Raw genomic sequence first — 23,080 nt, 5'->3', positions numbered from 1 at the left:
TTTAAGACTATAAATTGCAGAGAATGTGCCAAGCTGAAATGGTAGGAGCAGTTTCCTCATGTGGGAAGTTCCCTATATCACTGAAGTCATAGATCCAGTCTCTCTCCCAATTTCTAAACTCTTTTCCCCTGGTCAGGGGGCAGTTAGGTGCTACAGTGGATAGAGTGTCAGGCCTAAAGCAAGGAAGATTCAAATCTAGCCCCAGACACTTACTAGCTAGGTGACCCTGAGAAGGTGACTGACCCTTGTTTGCCTCAGTTTCCTCATCTGTAAAACAAACTGCAGAAGGAAATGAGAACCCAATCTAGTATCTCTGCCAAGAAAATCTCAAATGGCATCATAAAGAGTTAGGTCCAATTGAAAAATGCCTGGACAAAACTACTGAGTCAGTTTATAGGGATAATTCCAAGCCTGCTCCAACTTCCTCTACAAAACCTTTCTACTTCATGGCAACCCATTACACTATTTCTCCTTTCTCTGAATTGATCACTCATTTAGGACTTCATTGCAACTGCCTGGTGACATCTCTCATGTTGTCATTTTCTATCGTTACTTTATTTTGGAATGTTTTTTTGCCTCATGTTCCTAGCTAAGGCAAAGCTTGCAGGCCTAGAGACCAGTTGCATTCTTTGTGTTTCTCCCATTCTTCTTGCCTTACACTGTTCTAGGCAACCAAAGGGGGTTCAGGAAATATTTGTTGAATGAACAAGACACTATACAAATGTAATGTAGTATTGTACTTGCCTCAAAAGGGAATCCCAAGAATAAACTAATTGAATCTAATGAATTTGCTAGTTGGTCTCTGCTATAAAATACCCACGTCATAATTCTCATTATAACCCCCCAAACTCTTGTCTCCCTTCATGAGCTTAAATTGGGGGAACACATCTGTAAGGCCCTCTGTGACATAGAACATTAGCCACTAATTAAATCTTAAACTTCTCCTTTTTCTGTCTTCGGCTGGAGAAGGGCCAACATTATCAGTCTGTGGGAGTTCCAATTCTCCATGGGAAAATTGCTGGCTGTTTCCCTCATTGGGCAAAATTATTGGATGTGTCTTCTGTATAGTAAAAATTGCTGGCTGCATCTCAATCGAAGAGCCTTGTCTCTCTGGGGGCAAAACTGTTGCCTCCCTATCTCAGAAGGAACATCACCATCTGCCTTGCTCTATAGGAAAATTGCCAGTTGTGTCCCCATTATGGGGAAATCGTCAGCTATGTCCCGTCTGGGGAAACATGCCAGCTGTGCCTCTCAATAGAAGAAATGTCAGCAGAAGAGAGTGATTTTAAAAGCTCCAATGTGATTCCTAATCCATTTCTTTTCTATTGTCACAAAATCTAGACTTTCCTGTCACTGGTGCCTTCCTTCAATTTAGGACTTTCCCACTTATCAATTTAGCCAAGGTGACCAAAAGATCAAATAAGCAAAGTCTGATGTGTCACACAATGAGGAATTCTCATGTCCTGGCCAAAGATTTACCAATAACAATTTAGAATGGAGTCACTCCTTGTATATGTTATATAATTGTGTTGTAAACCCTGACAGCATTGCTAATAATCAGAGCCTAGAAAGCTTTGGGTTCCATTGAAGTAATGAGATAACTTCTATGATAAAATACATGAATGAAAAGTGTTTATTAACCATTTATTATTTGCAAGTACAATGCTAAAAGCTATAGATAAATAGAATAGAAAGTCTACATTCTAAGTGAGGGGGATAAATTGTTTAGGGGGGCTCTGCTGAGGAAAGGGAGTTATAGTCTGGGAAGGCACACGTCACAAAGATGGCAGATGGAACGATCTTTTCCTTATTTGTAAAATGAGGGAGATAGACCTAAAGACCTCTAAGGTCTGTAATACTATGAGGAGGGGGCTAGGATTTATTCCAATATAGAACTGGTCCAACTTTTATGAACACTTTCTTCCTGGAGACAATGGTCATAGGGATTTGGTTATAGTTCTCACAGAAAGAGAAGGAAACTGGGTGGAATGAGGAATGAAAATTGTCCGGGTAAATAGTTGAAGATGCCTGGTCACAGGGATTTGCCCACAGACCCCAGCAGTTTATTTGTTCCTAGGAATAGCCTCTGGTGGTCTGCTTTGGAGGGTGGAGGAACATCTCTGTTAGGATCTTTCATAAGCTCTTGACTTTTAATAAACAGAATAAACAAGTCTGTATCCACGGGGTTTGGCAGCATTTTTTCTTTTGGATTTCTAAACTAGGCAAAGAGAAGTTCTTAAAACCCGACTGTCTAACAGGTGCCCAAATCCCATGGGTTTTAAAATTTTGTTTTATCACAATTGCAAGTAATTTCACATTTGCATTCCATTTTGAAAACAGTCTTCTGTTTCAAAAGTCTCCCACAGCACTTTCTTTGTACTATCGTAAAAGCATCGCCTATTATTATAGTTACTTGTGTAAATGCCTTATCTCCTCGCCTAAGCTGTAAGTAAGAGTAGACATTAAATCTCTTGCTTCCATATAATTCCAACAGATTGTAGCCTATCATTCTGAAGCCATTTCAATTCACTTAATCAATGCTCACTGCTTCTGTTTCCTTTCTACCCATAGGATGACAGATTTAGACCTGGATGGGGCCTTGGAAGTTGTTCTAGCTAGGAGTGGCTAGGTAGCACAGTGGATAGAGTATCAGGCCTGAAATTGCAATGACCTGGATTCACATTTGACTCCAGATCTTCCTAGCTGTGTGATCCTGGGCAAGTCACTTACCCCCAATTGCCTAGCCCATGCCATTCTCCTGTTTTAGAACTGATAGAACAGAAGGGAAGGATGAAAAAGTCACTTAGTTCTCCCTCTCTACTCATTTACAGATAAGAAAACTGATGCCTAAAGTGGGCAAGTGACTTGCCCAAAGGAATACAGGTAGTCATAAATGGAAGAGCTGGATTTAACACACATCCTTTGATACCTAATCTAGTATTCTTTCCTCTGTAGGGGTGTTGGCCAAATGAATGAATGAGGTATGCCTAGGAATATTGATGATGCACTGAGTAGGAGACAGAGAGGTGGCAGACTGAATATAGTGTAAGACTTAAAAATCAAGAAGATCTGATTTTTATCTCTTATAATTAAAGAAATAAAAATCAAAACAACTCTGAGGTACCACATCACACCTAGCAGATTAGCTAACATGACAGCAAAGAAAAGTAACAAATATTGGAGAGGATGTGACAAAATTGGGACATTAATGCACTGCTGGTAGAGTTGTGAATTAATCCAACCATTCTGTATGGCAATTTAGAATTATGCCCAAAGTGCTTTAAAAGAAAAAAAAAGAGAGCCATACAACTGCTGGGTTTATACCCCAAAGAGATCATAAGGAAAAAGACTTGTACAAAAATATTAATAGCCATGCTCTTTGTGGTGTCAAAAAATTGGAAAATGAGGGGATACCCTTCAATTGGGGAATGACTGAACAAATTGTGGTATCTGTTGGTGATGGAATACTATTGTGCTCAAAGAAATAATGAACTGGAGGAATTCCATGTGACCTGGAATGACCTCCGGGAACTGATGCAGAGTGAAAGGAGCAGAACCAGGAGAACCTTATACACAGAGACAGATATAGAAGCAATGCAATGATCCAGGACAATTCTGAGGGACTTATGAGAAAGAACACTCTCCACATCCAGAGGAAGAACTGTGGGAGCAGAAACACAGAAGAAAAACAACTGCTTGATCCCATGATTCAATGGGGATATGATTGGGGATGTAGACTCTAAACAATCACCCTAATGTAAATATTAATAATATGGAAATAGGTCTTGACATATGTAAAACCCAGTAGAATTACTCATTGGCTATGAGGGGCCAGAGTGGGAGGAAGGGAAAGAACATGAATCATGTAACTATGGAAAAATATTCTAAATCAATTAATAAAATAAAAATTTTCAGTTCAAAAGAAAAATCTGATTTTATATCCTGTCTCAAAATTTTCCTATCTGTGTGACTTTGGGTATGTACTTTAACTTCTCCAGGTTTCAGTTTTCCTATGTAAAATAAGGGGGATTGGACTTGATGACCCCCCCCTAAGATCCCTTTAATCTAGGATATTATAAGGAGGGAGCCAGAGTAAATTCAACCTTCAACACTAACAGTTTCTCAAGATAATTTTAATTTGAAAATCCAGATAAAATGTTCAGAATTTTTTTTATATCTAATGATGCTTTTTTGTCCTAGAAATAAAACATTGAATCTTTCACATTAAAATTGAAGCGAACTCTTCTCATGTTTGTGCTTTGATCCCTAATTAGACAATAAGACCCTTTAGGCCAGAGATCATGCATTTTCTATGTTTTGGTATTCCTCAAAATACCTAGCATAGGCCCATTATTGATCTGTTTTAAATACATAAATCCTGCCTTTGTTTACTCATGGGGTCTCCGCCTAATCCTTCAGCCCTGTTTACTTACAGGATTCTTCAAAGAGGCATTTGTTTTGTTTTCTGGCTCTGCCTTAGTACAGTGATTATTAACAGCTGGCAAGGTGAGGGGTCAGCAGCCACTGAGGATAGCAAAGGTCACTACCACATACTACGAGTGTCTTCATGACATGTCAAGATGTCACAGCATACTTGTTGAGACACAGTCGGACAGATTGCTCAGATACTAAATAGAATCCTTTGAAATTCTCAGCTTGAAGCTGGCATATAAGAAAGAATCAGGAGACCAGGATTCAAATACAGATTTCAAAACCTGATGCAACACTAATGATACCCTGAGGGATGAGAGATGGAGAGGAGATACTATGGAAAACATTGGGACTTAGAATCAGGAAGGCCAGCATTGACTTCTGCCTCTGACTTATAAAACTTTAGCTTTGTGTGACTTTGGGAAAGTCCCTTAGTCTCTCTGAGGTTCATTTTTCTACACCTGTAAACTGGGGACGAATGAATAAAAAACAAACAAAAAAACACCTGTCAAGTAATTACTCAATATGAAGCACTATACTAAGCAAGAAGAGAATTCCTGGTAGCTTATAGTCTAATTGAAAGAGACAACGCAGAGAGAAGAGTGATGGTCCAGGTTTTGTTAGTGCCATCATAGGGATGGTGAGTACACTGACGCACTCCTTCCATGAACAATGGCAGATCTGAATCTAGGACCTCCTGTCTCTAGGCCTGGCTCTCCATCCACTGAATCACCCAACTACCCCCTAAAAAGCAAATCTTAATATTAGTTTAGTACAATTGCATAGTTAAGGGTCTTTATAAAGAAAAAAATTCCTAAAGGAAATATTATGTTTAAATATAATGAATTTTGGATTAGCTATATTTTTGGGTTATCTATATTGCAATTCCTTTCCATCAATCTAGTTAATCTAGACTGACCAAAAGAGGAGAACTGATCAATCTAGGTCAGTGACGGCCAACCTTTTGAGCTTGGTGTGTCAAAATTTGCCAAAAAACTGAGCATAACTCGGGTGGTGTGTCACTGAGAAAAAACCATAATTTCACAATATGTATAGATTAAATAACAAAAATGCATAATTGTAATACATAACTCTATTTAATAAACCAAAATAGGTAAATTAATATAAGTAGAATTTTATCTATAGTGTACAGTGTCTGTACTATACCACAGCAAATGTTTCATCCTTGGCATGCAGCCCCATACTTCTCCGTATGTAGCCACATGTCGAAAATGGCTATACGTGTCAGTGCTGACATGTGTGTCATAGGTTTGCCATCACCGATCTAGGCAATAGTGGATCATAGGCAACTAATCTGGGCTCTGAGGGGACAAGGATGGATGTCTGATGGCTTAGAATCCTATATTATTCATTATCTTTTTATCCCCCTCAAAGTCTTGCATGGAACAGGCTCAATAAATATTTCAAAATGAGAATGGACTATGCCCTTGCTAGTTCTTGGAGTATCAATATATGGTTTTAGCCTCTTGCTAGTATATGCCATTAGAGTCTGTCTTTAGGCTAATTTGATACCACTGAGAGAAACTCAATCATTTGGGAATCATTTTCCTCACTCTCGGTAAGTAGAGGCGTAGCATGGAAAGGGCATGATGATGAAAGTTATGAGGCTTGAGCTCTTCTACTATTTAGTGATATGATCTTGATTCAGTCAAAGTGGATATCCATTTTCTCTGTATGTATAAAGAGAGAGTTCAAATAAGATAGAGGATTTCTTAATCACAGCTTTCTATATCCTAATATTCAGTTCAACAAATATTGACTATAGAATGATCCTTTTATGCAATATGCTTAGGAAAATCTTACCAGTCAAGACTCAAGAAGGACATAGATAATGGGGCAAGTAGATGCTTAGATTTCCTGTACTGTAATAGTTTTTAGGTCCTGACACAGAACTCTGCTTGGAGAATTATAGAAAGTCTCAGCCAGAAGGAACACCTGGGAGATCACCTACTTGAGCCTTGGCATTTTAGCTCCACCGAGAACCTGGCTGGGTGATATTGCCAACACAACCCCCAAGTGCTTTCTCTGCCAAGATCTAGAGTCAGGATGAAGGCAAAACCCCGGGAAGCCATCAATTCCTAATGGATGAGACTTGCCTCTAAAATTAATAAGCCTCCTGTTTTCATGAAAATGCACTCGTTCAGTTTCTTGAGGATGACTAATTGAGAGAACAGGTTAAATTAATCAAAAATGGAAATGAGGGTTGAAGCGAGGTTTCCATTTTTACTCTGCAGCCCCTTTGGCCATGTATGAACTACTTTGATAATTGTTACAGGGGCTAAATGTGGAAGGGAATAGGATGTCCTGAGAGAATTGAGGGAGAGGGAGGGAGGAGAAGCGACAACTAATTCTATCTTTTGTATCAAATCTCTGGAATTTCTCAAGGGTTGTGTGTATGTGTACCTGTGTGTGTGTGTGTGTGTGTGTGTGTGTGTGTGTGCACATGTACACTTATAAAATCTTAAGTCACCAGAAAAAGACCTATTTTTTAAAAAGAGGTCTCTAGTCTTTGAGCTTAACTCAACTCCCCTGAAACAAGAAATGCTTGTTATTTCCTCAATCAATAATGTGCTTGTAAGTAAGGGGAGATCCTGTACCTTTAACTCCTTACAGTGGATTTTATTGGAGATATAGAGAATATTCTGAGTCATGTCAATGCTGGTTGATGAGGAGAAAGAAAACTGGGTTTCATTGTAGGATCATTTCGAACAACAACTGCCTATCCTGACCTGGTGAAGGACAGAATTGAGCCACTGGAATGGGTGGTGATGGATTTGGGGTGGGTAGGAAGCTGCTGCCACTGCCTGGATATCCTGCGAAAATTTCTTCCTGGACTCTTGGGCAGTGCTGGGATGTTGAATTAATGGAGTCTGAATTCCAGCTCGGACACTCATTAACCGTGTTACATTGAGCAAGTTGCCTCATCTCTCCAGGTCTCCTTTTCTTCACTTATCAAATAGAGGAGTTGCACTCCAGTCTCTAAAGTCTCTTCTAGCTCTAGAAGTCTGTGATTTTACAGTTCTCTTACCCTCTAACAAATCCATTCTATCTAGGAGGGGAAATGGCCCACTTCTTAAAGAGGCATTGGCTATCTGATGTGGACTGACCTTAGAAGTCTAGCCAGTACCATGGTTATGCACAAAATGCTGAGACTGTTTCTACACTGGCATTACTAGATTTGTCAAAGGGTTTTCTATACTGGGCTAATGGACATTTTCCTTCCCTACATGAAAACTGCTAGAGAATATTTTCACATTGAGTGGATTTGAAAAGAACACTGAGTTTTGGCCAATTGCTGCTCAGTGGCTGTCTCCTGGATGACTAAAATCCAACACCAGCCCCAAGAAACAAAGTCTTCCTTGGCAAAGACATCATAACCAAATTCTTTCACATTCTCTTTGCTGTGCCCCACATCAGCCACACTCGTCCCCTACCCTTAAAATCAAGTTCCTTGACCATTGGGACTGTATCTCATGATTTTTTTTGGTGTCCTCCACAGTCATGTCATAAGGTACTTAGTAAAACTGGTGATCAGTAAACTGGGTTGGTTCTTCAATCCTTTACCAGTTTCCTAGAACTTTTATTATCCTCATTTTATGGACAAGAAAACTGAGGCAAGACTTCTCTAGGACTACACAGTAAGTACTTCTTTGTTATCAGGGTCATTCTCCTCTCTATTATCCAAATAAATGCTATCCATTCATATCCTTCCCTAAGCAGAAGCTTCTTCACAATTAGTGGTCAGTTTTTTTTTCCAGTTCTGTTTTCATGACCCCATTTAGGATTTTTAAAAAATTCTTATCTGAATAAATATTATGTATTATTTCTAAGGCAAAAGGGGGATGGGGTGAGGGCCAGGCAATTGGGGTTAAGTGACTTACTAGAGTCATACAGCTAGGAAGTTTCTGAGATCATATTTGAACTCAGGACCTCCCGAATCCAAACCTGGCTATCTGTCCACTGAGCCACCTTTCTGCTCCCTATTTAGGGTTTCCATAGCAAAGATGCTGAAGAGGTCTTCCATTTCATTCTCCAATTCATTTTACAGATTAGAAAACTGAGGCAAACAAGGTTAAATGACTTGCTCAGGGTCACACAACTAGTAAGTGTCCAGGGCCAGATTTGAACTCAGGAAGATGAGTTTTTACTGGCTTCAAGCATGGAATTCTATCCACTGGTGCCACCAAGCTGTCCCCTGCTCAAGAATTGGGACCATCAGTCATGACTGTATTGAGTGCTCCACGGTGCTTTTAGGTACTCACTAAACTGAGTTGATCCCTTCATTTCATAGGGATTTCAGAAAGCAGAAACAACACTTCGAAAAGAATGGCGTTCTTTCTCTTCCAAAGACAGACAACTGACCGACATCCAGGTTCCCTACAGTGCAGCTTCTGAAAAAATTTGGTGACAAATTAGAAAGGCTTTCACGTGAGCTGCTGGTGTGTGCCCAGGAGGACCTCCAGGTGTTTGTGCAGTGAGGCCTAAAGCTCTTTATGAGGATATCTAAGACCAAAAAAGTCCATCAGTGGAGCTCAGGGTGGCTTTACAGGAGCTAAATGTGTCCCTGATTTAAAAAAAAAAAAAAAAATCAATCCTACGTTCCTCACTGAGGAAAAGACTGCGGTGAAGGGGCTGAAGACACAAGTACAGAATAAGGATGAATAAGAAAGAAAATTAAAATTTAAAAAAAAAGAGAGAAAAATAAAATTCTCCCCTCTCCCCAGGCTATTGGCATGAGGATAATCATTGCTGGTGATTGCACACTTATTGAGCTCCAGAGGTAAAAATGAGACAAAGGAATATTCTCTCTCTCTTTTAAAAAACCCCTACATTCTGTCTTAGGATTAATACTAAGTATCTGTTTCAAGGCAGAAGAGTGGTAAGGGGTTAAGTGACTTGCCCAGGGTCACACAGCTGGGAAGTGTCTGAGGCCACATTTGAACCTAGGACCTCCTGTTTCCAAGCATGCCTCTCTATCCACTAAGCCACATGATTTAAAAAAAATATCCATAGAATGGGTATGATTTTAAGCATAATCTATAGTCAAGCCCCATGTTCATCCTGTGTTTATCTGAAGGTAGGAGTGGGACATAACTCCCCACTCAAGAGGTTGAATTCAGGCCTTTTGCATGATTCCCCCAGAGCATATGGGAAGAAGAAAGGGATGGGGGCAGCTGGGTGACTCAGTAGATATGTAATAGATAGTTAGGACTAGAGACAGGAGGTCCTGGGTTCAAATCTGACCTCAGATACTTCCCAGCTGTGTGACCCTGGACAAGTCACTTAACCCCCATGCTTAGCCCTTACCACTCTTCTGCCTTGGGACCAATATACACTATTGTACAGTTTGAAGATCTTGTACCCCCTGAAACTACATTACCCACAATTCCTTAAGCTTTGCGAATGTGTGGGATGGTTTTTGCAGTCTGTATTTAATTTGGGTTTGTGTGATCACGTCCTTTTTCTCGGCACCAGAATGGTGTGGTATGGTGTGCTAGAGGAGGAGCGGTTGAGGCCACATGGGGTGAGTAGGGACCTGTTTCCCCATGTTTCCCTAGCTTTCTAATTTTTTATTAATAAATCCTTATAAATATCATACTTTGGAGGCATTGAATATTAATTTTAGAACTTATAGTATTGATTCTAAGATGGAAGGTAAGGGTTTAAAAAAGAGAGATTGAGGGAGAGAAAGAGAAAGGGAAAGCAGGACTTCTATACCTTTTTCTGTTGTTGTCAATGCTCGACTCAACGTAGAGAATGTGGGTGCTATGTTATCCAAATGGGGGGACAACAAGGGAGAAAAGGCATTCCTAGAAGCCATGCATAAGCCTATAGTAACCAAATGGGAAGAATCATGGTGGCCATGATGGGGGCTTCTAGGTGGCTCATTGGATTGGGAGCCAAGTCTAGAGATGGGAGGTCCTGGGTTCAAATCTAGCCTCAGACACTTCCCAGCTGTGTGACCCTGGGCAAGTCACTTAACTCCCATTGCGTTGCCCTTATCACTTTTCTGTCTTGGAGCCAATACACAGTATTGCCTCCAAGATGGAAGGTAAAGGGTTTAAAAAATAATAATAATGGCAGCCATGCTCCCGCTAACTACTCAGTCCATTAAGAGCTGTCAAAGCTTGGGATACCTGGAGAGATCAAGGGGGAAAGGAGAAGGACGGCTTTTCTGTCATTTATTCTATTTCTCTCTTCATTCCTTTTGTCTCCCCCTTTCCCTTCCGACACGGCTACACCCTTTACAGCAAGCACACACGACCAATACTGGGCCAATTCTCGGAAATGATCCGGTGCCCTGAGTTCTGGAGACCCCCATGAAGTTACCACCAACACACAAAGGCAAAGCCCTCAGAAAAAGGCAAATACGGCTCAAAACAGGCTCTGCATTCCTCGAAAGAGCCAGGTGGAAATGAATTGGTACGGCGCCGATTAGGCGGCCATCCTCTGCCTCCTGTCAGACGGCAGCGGGGGCTGCCTATCCTTGTTCCCAGGGGCTGTCCCTGAAAGCCGGCGTTGCTTTTCATTGTGAACTTTGATGAACTGTCTCAATTCCGTCTCGCACGCAGGCTGAACTGCAATTGACTGAGGGCCAGCGCTTTAGGGGGAGAGAGAAAATCAATAGGAAATGTCAGGGGAGAGGTCAGACGGAACCGGCTTTCTCACTCGGCTCCCTGCGAGGCGGCGGGGCCGGGAGCGTGGCGGCCACGGCCGAACAAAGGGATGCTGCCGCTTTGGAGAAGCCGGGAAGGTGGACCAGGAGAAGCGCTTAGAAGTCAGATCATCCTTGGTGTTGGAAGCAGGAAGGAGTAAGAGATTGGAGAGGGGCTGCTGGCCATTGGACAGCCTCCTCGCTCCATCCACAGCCTCGGCTTTTCCAAGATGGTAGCCATGGATGGGATCTCTGACCCCACTACCACGGCAGTGTGTCGGGAGTGCCCGTGTGGTCACAGGGGTCTGGGCAACCATCTCATGATCCTAAAAGGATCCTAGAACCGGGGCTGGACAGGAGGACCCAGAGGCCAGCCTGTGCCCTTCTTCTACACATGAGGAAACTGAGGCCATGGGAGGTTGAGGCTTGTCCATCATCACAAGGTAGTAATAGTAATTATTACTACAAAACTAGCATTTTAAAGTGCTTTGAGGATTACAATGTGCTTGAATACACAATCTCATTTGATCCCTATAACAAAGGTGTGAAATAGGTGCTATTTTACAAATGAGGAAGCTAAGGCAGAGAGCAGTAAGTGGTTTGTCCAGGGTCACATCGCTATTAAATTTCTGAGGCAGGGGGTGAGCTCAGGACAGCTCAGGCAGCTAGGTGGATCCAAGGTTTCAGGCTCAGAGTCAAGAAGACTTATCTTCCCGAGTTCAAATCTGGCTTCGGACACTGACTAGCTGGGTGACCCTAGGCAAGTCACTTAACCTTGTTAGCTTCAGTTTCAGATTTGAAGAAGGAACTAGCAAATCATTCCAATATTTTTGCCAAGAAGATCCCAAATGAGTTCAGGGAGAGTCGGATATGACTGGAACAACTGAGTAACAACCACTTCTTGATTCCCAAGTTCAGTGTTCCCGTTATTATTCCATCCAGCTTCCTGAGCTCCTAGAAGACTCAGAGTATAGATATGAACCCAGATGTTCTGGCTCCAGAAACAGTAGACTTTCCATTGTTCCACAATGGCTGGTAGAATACTTGAGACCTACTTGAACCTGAAAGCCTAGGTGGGGAGTCCTAGGGGATCCTAGAAGCTCTTCCTAGATGAAGATGATTCTGAGGTCTGCTGAGGGAGGGATGAAGGTGCTTCTGGAGGTATCCTACAGTGGGGAGGGGGAGAGTCTGCCACCTCTGAGTCTCTGGGGCAGTGTCACCACTTCTGCGGTCCTCCCTGGGCTGTGTACATTCTCCATGCCATATTTTGCTCCCCCGACCCCAGGCAATGACGCCCTTTGTCAGTCTGGCCTCAGTCTTTCATCCTTTATGCAAAGTGTTTGATCCTGTTCTCATTTTAGGGGTCGGCTCGGCTGTGCATCTCTTGAGGACTGTACTTTTTCACCTGTTCCTATTCAGTTGTTTCAAGCATTTCCAATTCTTTGTGACCCCTTTTGGGATTTTCTTGGCAAAGGTGCTAGTGGTTTGCCATTTCCTTCTCTAGTGGATTAAGGCAAACAGAGGGTTAGTGACTTGCTCAGGATCACACAGGTATTAAGTATTTAAATCCAGGTTTTCATGATTTTGAGCCCAGCTCTCTATCCATTGAATCATTTGGCAGCCTAGGACCACAGACTCTAGCTCTTCCCTCCCTGTCTTAAATGAGTGTAGGTCTTTCTCACCTTAAATAAACCTTCATTTCATCCTGTCTTTTTTCTTGCCATTTACACTTCTACAATTCTGACATAAAATAAGACTATAATAATTGGCCCATTTTTCATTTTCCACAAAGTCTATGAGTCTTTTGCATGTTCGGGATACAAAAGTCTTGGCACTTTTTGAAGATTTAATTGCTTAAATAATTTAAAACTGTACTAAGACTTTTGGGCCACTTGGTATTTTGTACACATTTGTATATATACATAGTGTCTCTCGTGGTAAAATCCAAGGTTCTTGAGGGCAAAGACTGTTCAGTTTTTGTCTTTGTGTCCCTAGCAACACTTTGAACAGTGTTTGGAATACAGACAGTGCTTGATAAATGCTTATTGGTTGTTTAATTGTTTAATTGGTCACACTAAGGCTGAACCCAGGTCTAAAACCCAGCACCAAAGTTCTCAGCTAACCCCACTCATGTTCCAGAGACTGATGTCCATGTCCAGGCCTCCGTTCTTGGCCCTTTTAGGAATTTTGTAAAGACAACTTCAATAGTGCTTGAGGGTCTTACTTTGTTGACAGTGATTAAGCTTGATGATTTGGAAAAACTAAGCCAAAGCATCACAATTATATCAAATGACCAAAGATGAGTCGGCAGCAAAGTAAAGCTCCTTCTCTGTTCCTAGGCTTTATCCCCCTTTTCCCCCTACACCCAGCCAATCACAAGAGATGTGGTACTTGGGATTAAAAATAAAAAGAAGGGCCTAGGAATGAAAAACATTCACTTTCTGGTCTCTCCGTCCTTCACTGTTCAGTCTCATAGCCATATCAGAAAAAGAGGATCAAAGACCATTCTTACTTCCCCTAAACTACTTCCTTTCACCTTAAAAAAACCAAGAGAATCTGTACAAAATGAGACCTAACATGCTACCATGCTACCATCTATTAATGCCAGAATTCAGCATGAAGACCCTTTTCCTTAAGGTTTCCTTTCTAGGAATTACAGACCATCTTTCCTTTTCTGACTGCACATAGAATTTAAAGATTATAGGTGATCTGGGACACTTGATTCTGTACAGTCCTTATTGTTTTCTTATCACCTCCATGTTTATGTTTCATCCTTCCTTTCTCTTCCTGAAATGCAAACTAACTCTTCTTTCTCTCTCTCACCCCCACCTCTGTGCATTAGAATTCTTTACTTCTTTCAAGGGTTATTTGCAATTTTCTATAAAAAAAACTTTTTCTGATGGTTTTACTTCCTAACTCTTTTCTCCCACAATTTTCTTTTATCAATGAAATATTTATTTATTTTTTTTTGCTGTTGTTTTTTTAAATCCTTACCTTCTGTCTTGGAGCCAATTCTGTATATTGGCTCCAAGGCAGAAGAGTAGTAAGGGCTAGTGTATAAATGGAATTAGCTCTAGCACCTCCCTGAATTCCAAACACATACTAGGCAATGGGAGTTAAGTGACTTGCCCAGGGTCACACAGCTGGGAAGTATCTAAGACCAGATTTGAACACAGGACTTCCTGTCACAAGGCCTGGCTCTCAATTCACTGAGGGATCCAGCTGCCCCAATATGTATTGTTTTATTGATTTATATACCTATATATGTACATGTCTTCTCCAATGCAGAGTGAAAGCAGCAGAACCAGGAGAATCTTATACACAGAGACAGATACACTGTGGCACAATCAAATGTAATGGACTTCTCTACTAGCAGGAATGCAATGATCCAGGACAATTCTAAGGGACTTATGAGAAAGAATGCTATCCATATCCAGAGGAAGAACTGTGGGAGCAGAAACACAGAAGAAAAACAACGGCTTGATCACATGGGTCGATGGGGACATGATTGGGGATGTAGACTCTAAACGATCACCCTAGTGCAAATATCAATAACATGGAAATGGGTCTTGATCAATGACATATGTAAAACCCAGTGGAATTGCACGTTGGCTACCAGAGGGGGGTGGGAGGAGAGGAGGGAAAGAACATGAATCTTAGAGCCACGGAAAAATATTTGATATTAATTAATTAAATAACCATTTCCAGAAACAAAACAAAAAAAAAACCCTCTAAAGTTCCAAGAAGGCAGATCCTGTTTCACTTTTTGGACCCTTAGTCTCCTAGCACAGTGCCTGGCACTGTGTAGGCCCTCAGTCAATGCTTTTAGATTGATCAGGATGTGGACAGGCAGTCTCACAGCTCTCAGACCAGTCTAAGAAAACATTAAAGATAGGAACCATCTCTGATGTGTCCTCAGGATCTTTCTGAATGCTCAGAACAGAAATGGGCATATGTCAGGCATCTTGAATATCTCCAAGGAATATTTAAGACAGAAACATCCAAATGCCTTTCTGGTGAGAAGGCTTTGTTTCTGTAGGGAGTACCCAGGAACAGCCTTGTCAACTCAACTTTTAAACAAGGTTGAAGGATTATCTGGCCTTGAAGAGGCCTTCCTTGACAAACGTATGTGACCAGGAGCAGCAAGGAGCAGCCAGACAAGGTTAAAGGATGAAACCACCAGGTGCTGCCTATCCTTCGGCTCTCTCTGTCAATGCCAACAAGCCACACACTGTGTGAAGCATCTTCAGCTGCTTTTTAAAGGCCAATCAAGTCCACAGGTTCAACTCAAGACAACAGTGCCTAGTAAAGCTCTTTCCTCCCTGTCTTAGATAAGTGTAGGTCTTCCTCACCTTAAATAAACCTTCATATCATCCTGTCTTTTTTCTTGCCAGTTACACTTCTACAATTCTGACATAAAACAAAACTATAACAAATGGCCCATTTTCCATCTTCCCAGGGCTAGGGAGTGGGGATGCTTTACTCTAGAGCAAGGTGAGATGTTCAATGTACCAATTGTGCTGTCAACAGGGATTTCCACACTAGGACTAAGAAGACCTATCCAGGATGAGGGACTTTCATTCTTTAACACTGTTAGATTGGCCTGGACACATCCATTGCATTTATAAAGTGAGAATAACACAGTGGAAGGTTTCCCAAGCTTCTCCCCAGGGGAAGGGATCCTCCTCTTAGAGCTGGACCATTCCCTGTTCCTCCTCCCGCACCCCCCACACCCCCCGCCTCCCCTGTGCAAAATGCCTCACGGACACTACTCACACTTTGTGTGCCTGTCACAAAGGGCTGATGCCCTCATGTCACACAGCCGGATTGTCCCTTTGCTGCTGCTGTAGACAAAGGTGTTGCAGTGGAGTGGGTGGAATTCTGCCGCTGTAATGACCTCTGTGAGCTCTTCCATGTTGGCTGGCTTAATGTCCACAATATCTGACACAGGCAGGTCAAGGAAGGAACTAGGGATGAGTCTTTTTTTCCCCCCTTTTCTTTTTAAACCCATACCTTCCATCTTTGAATCAATACTAAGTATAAGATTCCAATGCTGAAGAGCAGTAAGGACTAAGCAATTGGAGTCAAGTGACTTGCCCAGGGTTACACAGCTAGGAGGTATCTGAGGCCAGATTTGAACCTAGGACCTCCCATATCTAAGTCTGGCTCTCTAATCCCTGAGCCAACTGTCTTCCCCAGTCATAAGGTATTTCAAACGTAACACACAGCGTTCATTCTTCTAAGCTCATTGGTTCATTGATTTAGGGCTGGAAGGGACCTCCAAGGTCACTGAGCCCAACCCTCTTATTTTACAGATGAAGAAACGAAGACCTAGAGAGACGATGTGACCCCGATTTCAGAGAAATATGGTCATGTAACATCTCACCTGCATGCAAGTAGCATCATTTAACATTTTAAAAATGAAGAATTCAGCTCCCTAGGGCAGTTAGTTACACGACTGGTCCATACTTCAAACACAAAAGTTCACTTACTTTGAAATCTAACTCTGCTCTCTTGTGTATATTCAAATTCTTTTATTCAAATTACTTTAAAAATCAGTAGCAATAGGAAAGGATTTCATTGGCAGTCAGCTACTTTAAGATAGGTTTATGGACTCTTTTGCTCTTATTGAACCACTCAAATCCCTACCATTTGTCTCATAATGAAAAGGCAAAGGGAATTCAGTTGAACACAACACAATTAATGTGACTTCTCTGTGTAAGGCCCAGTGTTTGGGGAGGATACAAAGAAAGAAAGGAGATGGTTCCTGTCCTCACACAAAGATGTAACATTTTATGAGAAAGGGAAAGGATGGATATAATGTGTATATTTGTAAGTAAAGTCAAGGCATTTGGAGGCGGTGGGGGAGAGAACTGACAAATGATAGATGTTGAAGGGAAAGAAATGACAAGATTTGACAAGTTATTGGACATAGAGAGAAAAAGATGGCTTCAATCCTCAAAGAACCTGCATATTTGTACAGTTTTTATATCTCTCCCAAGAAAATCTGATGTCAAGTTTCCAGATTTGTACCTGTGTCTCCACAAACAAGCCTCCCTAAAATGAGTCTCCTCCCAGCTTTGTGTGGGAGAGGAAAGCATGTTTTATCAACAGTTTTTCTTCTTTCCTAAAAATAAATCACGAACATCTGTACTTGTGAAAGTGAGAGAGCCAATAATATTCTATTCAGCCAGGAACGCCGTCCCTTCCTATCTCTTATTACCTCAGAGCACATCCAGTAAATAGCCCCTGTGGACTTTCCTTTGAAATGCTGCCTCCAACTTCTGGGTGTTTCTTGGGGGTCCAGCTGGCCACCTCCAAAATCCTTTGTAACGGAGGCAGCCTCATCCAGGCCCAGCCCCTGCCTCGTGCCTCATCACTTACAAGATCCAGTGTTATGCTCTTTTTGAGATAATCTCCAAATGGGCACCATTTTTACTGGTGACCTTTGTCAGTCTCGGAATGCTAGTGGGTTAATCCTCTGCTTGAGCACCCCTCTCCTCCCCCCCACCCCGGGACTTCAGCCCTTGTTAGAAAGTGAAAAAAGACTCCATAAGCACATGGTACCTCATTAAATCTCTTTGACTTACAAAATGATTAGTGGCACTGAAAAAATACAGTGATTATTTTAGGTTTTACTTATTTAGCTTTTTAAGCCATCTTTTCTATTTCATCAAGTAATGGCTTTTGCAGGGTAAAAAGAGAATCTGAAACAAGCTATCTCATCATCAGCTCTGTTTAGCACTGAATTCCAGCTACTTTTATTCTGCCATGGAGCCCTATGTTTCATTAATTCAGCTTCCGCTACATCTTTGCCCTTTCTCTTCCTCCCTCAAACTACTTCTGACTAACCTTCCTTATGGGCAGGTGATTTCTCAGCTCAAATTTTTCAGTCTCCCTGGTACTGAATATGGTTAAATTCCTTTGTTTGGCATTCAAAGCCCTCCAGTCTGGTGCCACCTTACTTTTCAGGTTTTATCTCAACCCCTCCCCTCCCCCGGGCCATATTATACATTTTAGCAAAACTGGGCTTACACTTTTCCCTCCTCTTTCCTTCTGCCTCTGTCCCAGCAAACAGGTCACTTGCTTGCTCCTCTCTGTTTCCACTGCCTGGAACATCTTCACTTTCTGATTTCTGATTACTTAAGTCCTGTGTACCTCTGAAGTCCAATACAAATGCCACTTCCTCCAAGGAGACTTTCTCTGAGCCTCCTGTCAGCGATGACCTGCCCTCTTGGTCCTCCCAGAGTCCCTTATCTTGTACCTTGATTGCAAATATCTCATAGCAGAGTCTACCATTGTTACTTGTGTCTATGTCTTCTCCCTCTAATAACTCATCTTCCAATAGCACTGTGAGGTTTGCAAAGCACTTTGCACATATTAGTCCAACTATGCCTCACAAGCACCTGTGAGGCAAGTTCTAATGGGCATAAGAGGGATTATTATTACCACTTTAAATATAAAACTGAGACTTGGAGAAGTCAAAGTAATCATTCATGGTTATACAAATAGTTTATACAAATAGTAAGTCTCTCTATTAGACTGTTGCCCTTCTAAACTTTGAAGATCTAGCAATTTTCCTGGACTGAAAACTCTGTATCAAAGAATCCTATTCTATCAAAGATTTAGAGTCAGAAGATATCTCATAGGCTGAGACTTCTTCATTTTCCAGGCAACGAAGCTGAGGCTTAGGTAACTTGGCGGAGGGCACATAGGTAGCTCCAGAGGCAGGATTTGAATCCTCTGACTCCTACTATATTAGAGTAGAAACTTTGTTTTATCTCAGTTTTGTAGTTCTCCCAGGCCCTGGCACAGGGATCAGCACCCAGAAGGTAAATAAAAATGGGTTGTTGCCCTTAAGCAGGCTGTTTTCTCTGAGTGAATGCAGCTTTGTCCTTCAACTTTGGAAGGAAGGAGAGAGAAGATGAACAATGCACGGCTCCCCATCTCTCCTCTGAAATGAAATGATGTATTTTGACAGTCAATTTTCTCTTCTGCATCTTCTGTAACTCTCTACCCAGATTTCCCAATTGTCCCGGAGCCCTAAGTGGTAAAGGCAGTGCTGGGAGATTCCCAGCTAATATACAATATGGAAAACCAGCAGATTGCTATTAAATTAACCCTGGGGCAGGCTAGATCTGTTACTCCCAATCCTGAGTCTTTAGCATGTGCCTTATTAATACAGAGTGCAGACAAATTGCAAGAACTAGCCAAAGGGGGGTGAGAAGCCTGAGGAGACTTCTGTAGCAGGGAGTAAGTAAGCAGAGGTAGGGGAAGGATTGTGCTCAGCAGCTAAGGGGCTAAAGGGGAGGAGACCACAGTGTGGTATTATTATCTCCTCAGCTACTGCTTACACTCCTAACTCAAGGCAACTTAAGTTTACTCTTTGGCATTCATTTCTTTTTTTTTTTTTAATTATTTATTACTTTATTTTTCAGTTACACATAGGAACAATTTTTGGCAATTGTTTTCTGGCATTTTAGGATTCTGATTTTCTCTCTTCCCCCTTCCTGAGGTGATAAATAGTCTGATATAGGTTATAACAGTGCTTTCATGACATACACTTCTGACAGATAAAAAACAACTAGCATCAATTACACTAAAAGCCTAAGGTGTCTGGGAACTATCTCCAAAGTCATTTCCTCATCTAAGAGCCTGCCAAGCTCAAGAATATGAACGTATGATGCCCTCTGACAGTAATATCATTGGCTGGGGCTGGAGAATGAAGAAATCAGACCCTGTAACACAACACAATGAAGAAAATAGAAGTTTTCTTCTTTCTCCCAAGGAGGAAAAAAAAACCCAGTCTCTTGTGCATATATCTTTGTACCCACTGTCTCCTGAGCCTAGAATGTTCTCCTTCCTCTTGTTCGTGTCTTAGAATTCCTGAATACCATTAAGACTCTGCTTCAATTCCACTCACTAAAAGAGGTTTTTCTTTTCTCCATTCCACCCACTGAGGAGTCAGGAACACTTGAGTTCAAGTTTGGCCTCTGACATAAACCAAATGTGTGATACTGGGTAAATCTCAGTGTCCTGGGCAAATCACCACTATGTTGAAGACTGAATACATTGGCAGAGGGAAATCTCCTTATTTGAACTTCCCTTTATCAATGAAATCATAGGTCTGATGTTCAAGACAAAGCAAAACAAGCACCTGCTTTATATCTCTTGTGGGGTTGTTGCAAATATCAAATGAGATAATGTTTATGTAGGGTATTCATTGTTTGATAAATTATTGAACTAAATTTAATTATTAATAACTCAGAAGCTTAAATAAACATGTTTATGTTTAAATAACAAGCTATTTCTTACTAATGGCTGGCAAGAGCCACTAACTTAAAAGGCTCTAACTTCCAAAGAGCTAATTTAGGAATAAACTATTAGGACTTGATATTTGTTGGATGTGGAATCTGACGGCAATCTGTCAAAACTTCCGTCCTGACACTTCTGCCCATAGCTGCCGAGTTTGCTGACAGTACTGAGTTCTTTTTTGGGGTGTAATGCTATTTTTAAGCTTCTACCAAAGCCAAATCAGGGTTGGGGAGTTGGGCAGAATTCCATTCTGTGTGGCCACATCAGCAGCAGAGGGATCAGTTAAATCTGGAGGGAGGAATCCAAATTTACCTGATGATCATTCCCAAGACTGAGAGCAGCTGCGGCTTTTTAGGTCACAGCTCGGAGAGGCTGCCAATCTTTAAGATGGAAAGAAACCACTTTTATTTTTTGCCTGGAAAACCAAGTATCTTGGACTCATAAGCCCTCTTGAGAGAACATTTAATATTCTCTGAGGCCATCTCTGGCAGGACAAACTTCAGTCTCCTCATTTAAAGCACCGATTACAAATAATCCAAGTATCTTTTGGTTCAAAGGGCACAGTTCTTGGCAGTGAGGATTGGGAGACTGAGAGATAACCTTCAGTTTGTGCAACTGAGAGTGGAACAACGGCAGTGCCTTTACAGATAGAATATAGCCCAAGTGCTACTAAGGAAAGGTTGGAAAAGACCTTTAAAAAAAGATGGGATGGGAGCATCTAGGTGGTTCAGTAGACTGAAAGCCATCCACAGCTAGGAGATCCTGGGTTCAAATCTGACCTCAGACACTTCCTAATTGTTTGACCTTGGGAAAGTCACTAAAGCCCCTTTGCCTAGCCCTTACCGCTCTTCTGCCTTAGAGCCACAGTACACAGTATTGATTCTATGATGGGAGGGAGGAAAAAAGATAGAAAAAAGAAATGGGGTGGAGAGAAGGAAAAACTGTTGACTTTACCATTTTGCCCCAAGCTGCCCTTGCCTGGGGCATTCTACTAAACAGAAAAGCAGCAATAAGCCCAGACCCTGTCAATGCCAATCATGAGATAAACACACAAGGGAACACTACTGGGAAATGGCACCATTATCAAAGCCTCCCCCCATCTTTTGAGAAGAAGCCCTGGTTAAATACTTATCCCTCCTTTATGGAAATGCACCAAAGAGAAAAATTCCCCTTCTTGTGGAATGAGAAATTCTGACCCCTGTTAGACAGACCCGTGCCATGACCCAGAATTGAGGATAGGATGCCAGGGCTAACCTCAGAAGTGAAGATGTGCTGGGCATCCAACAGTCATGCATGCTAAGCCTAGGCTTGGGACAAAGCTTCTAAAGCCAGTCTTAGGTGATGGAGGATGATTTCTGCTCATGGTGATATCAATGTTATCTGTATCAGTGTTATACATATCACAAGGGATTCTTCACTTCCACTGCATGCCAATTGGATGGTGATTTCCTGGAAGGATAACCAATAAGGCAGCAGACAGCTATAGGAAGCATCAGGCTGGCCCCAGATCTTCCCAAGAAAACCTTCATCAATCATATGTGACTCATGGAAAGTTCCTATCCCTTAGTTTAACATGTGATACAACTCCCTTTCAGGAACTAACTACTAGGAAAAGGACTCTTTCAAGCCAACCAAATTTTAACCTACTTTACATGTTAATTTCCTGTATTCAAAATACAGATCAATTTTCATCCTTGTTGATTTAGTCTTAAACTATTATTTTCATCCAACTAAGGTGAAGAATGATCTCTACTTGACAACTTATTGGCTCAAATGTGCAACTCAAAAGCAGAGAAACGTTTACAAATTTTAACTATCTTGATAAATTTCCATATTTGAAGAAGACTGGCTTTCTTTAAAAGAGTCTGTAAAATGTGAAGAAAAAAAGGCGGCGTGCTACTAATTATATTTCTTAGAGGAAAAAAGTTATTACTAACTACTACTACTAGTAGCTAATATTTATTTAGTGCTTACAAAGCGCTTGGATTTACAATTATTATCTCATTTGATATTATTATTCCCATTTAGTGATGAGGAAACTGAGGGAAAGTGAGGTTAATTGATTTGTCCAGGCCACATAGCTAGTGTCCAAAGTCATATTGAACTCAGGTTTTCTTGACTACCAGGTGCACCATTCTACCTGGATGAAATAATAATAACAACTAACTTTTATATAGCAATGTAATATGTACAGAGTGCCTTAAATAATGGAATAATGTCTCCATTAGTGCCTCACAACCAACCCTTTGAGTTAGGTATAACTGGTAATGATACCCTCATTTTTAAGAAAACCCTTGCTATCTGTCTTAAAAATGATACCAAGTATCATTCCTAGGCAGAAGATTGGTAAGAGCTAGGCAACTGGGGTTAAATGACTTGTCCAGGGTCACACAGGAAGTATTTGAGGACAGATTTTTACTCAGGATGATACTCTCATTTTACAGATGGGAAGAGATTCCAAGACATGAATTTGTCTATCATTAGGACTTCTTGACTGCAAGTTTTGGAGGTTAACGATAATACCACAAGACCCCTTAAGAGGAGAGGTTTATCTCTGGGTACCCTAAGGATGTGGATACCTTAGATGCTAGAAAAAATGAATATCTTGAGTGCTCAGGATCAGTACTGAACACTGAGAGATTGTTTTGATCAGCTTTA

At 41.4% G+C, this 23,080-nt stretch overlaps 1 protein-coding gene across 2 annotated transcripts in view; it reads right to left on the bottom strand.

Moving 5' to 3' along the window:
- The window catches only part of PPP2R2B (protein phosphatase 2 regulatory subunit Bbeta), a 468,277-nt gene that overhangs the window by 36,272 nt on the left and 408,925 nt on the right, over window positions 1–23,080 (bottom strand). For both annotated transcript variants that reach the window (XM_044661806.1, XM_044661804.1), the window contains one exon: window positions 15,884–16,048. In XM_044661806.1, coding sequence (XP_044517741.1) covers window positions 15,884–16,048 — 165 coding nt within the window. The remainder of the gene's footprint in view (window positions 1–15,883; window positions 16,049–23,080) is intronic.

Source organism: Gracilinanus agilis, chromosome 2 (assembly GCF_016433145.1).
Source record: "Gracilinanus agilis isolate LMUSP501 chromosome 2, AgileGrace, whole genome shotgun sequence".
Classification (NCBI taxonomy): Eukaryota; Metazoa; Chordata; class Mammalia; order Didelphimorphia; family Didelphidae; genus Gracilinanus; species Gracilinanus agilis.
The sequence above is the reverse complement of the archived record's forward strand: the minus strand, read 5'-3'. Positions and strand labels throughout refer to the sequence as shown.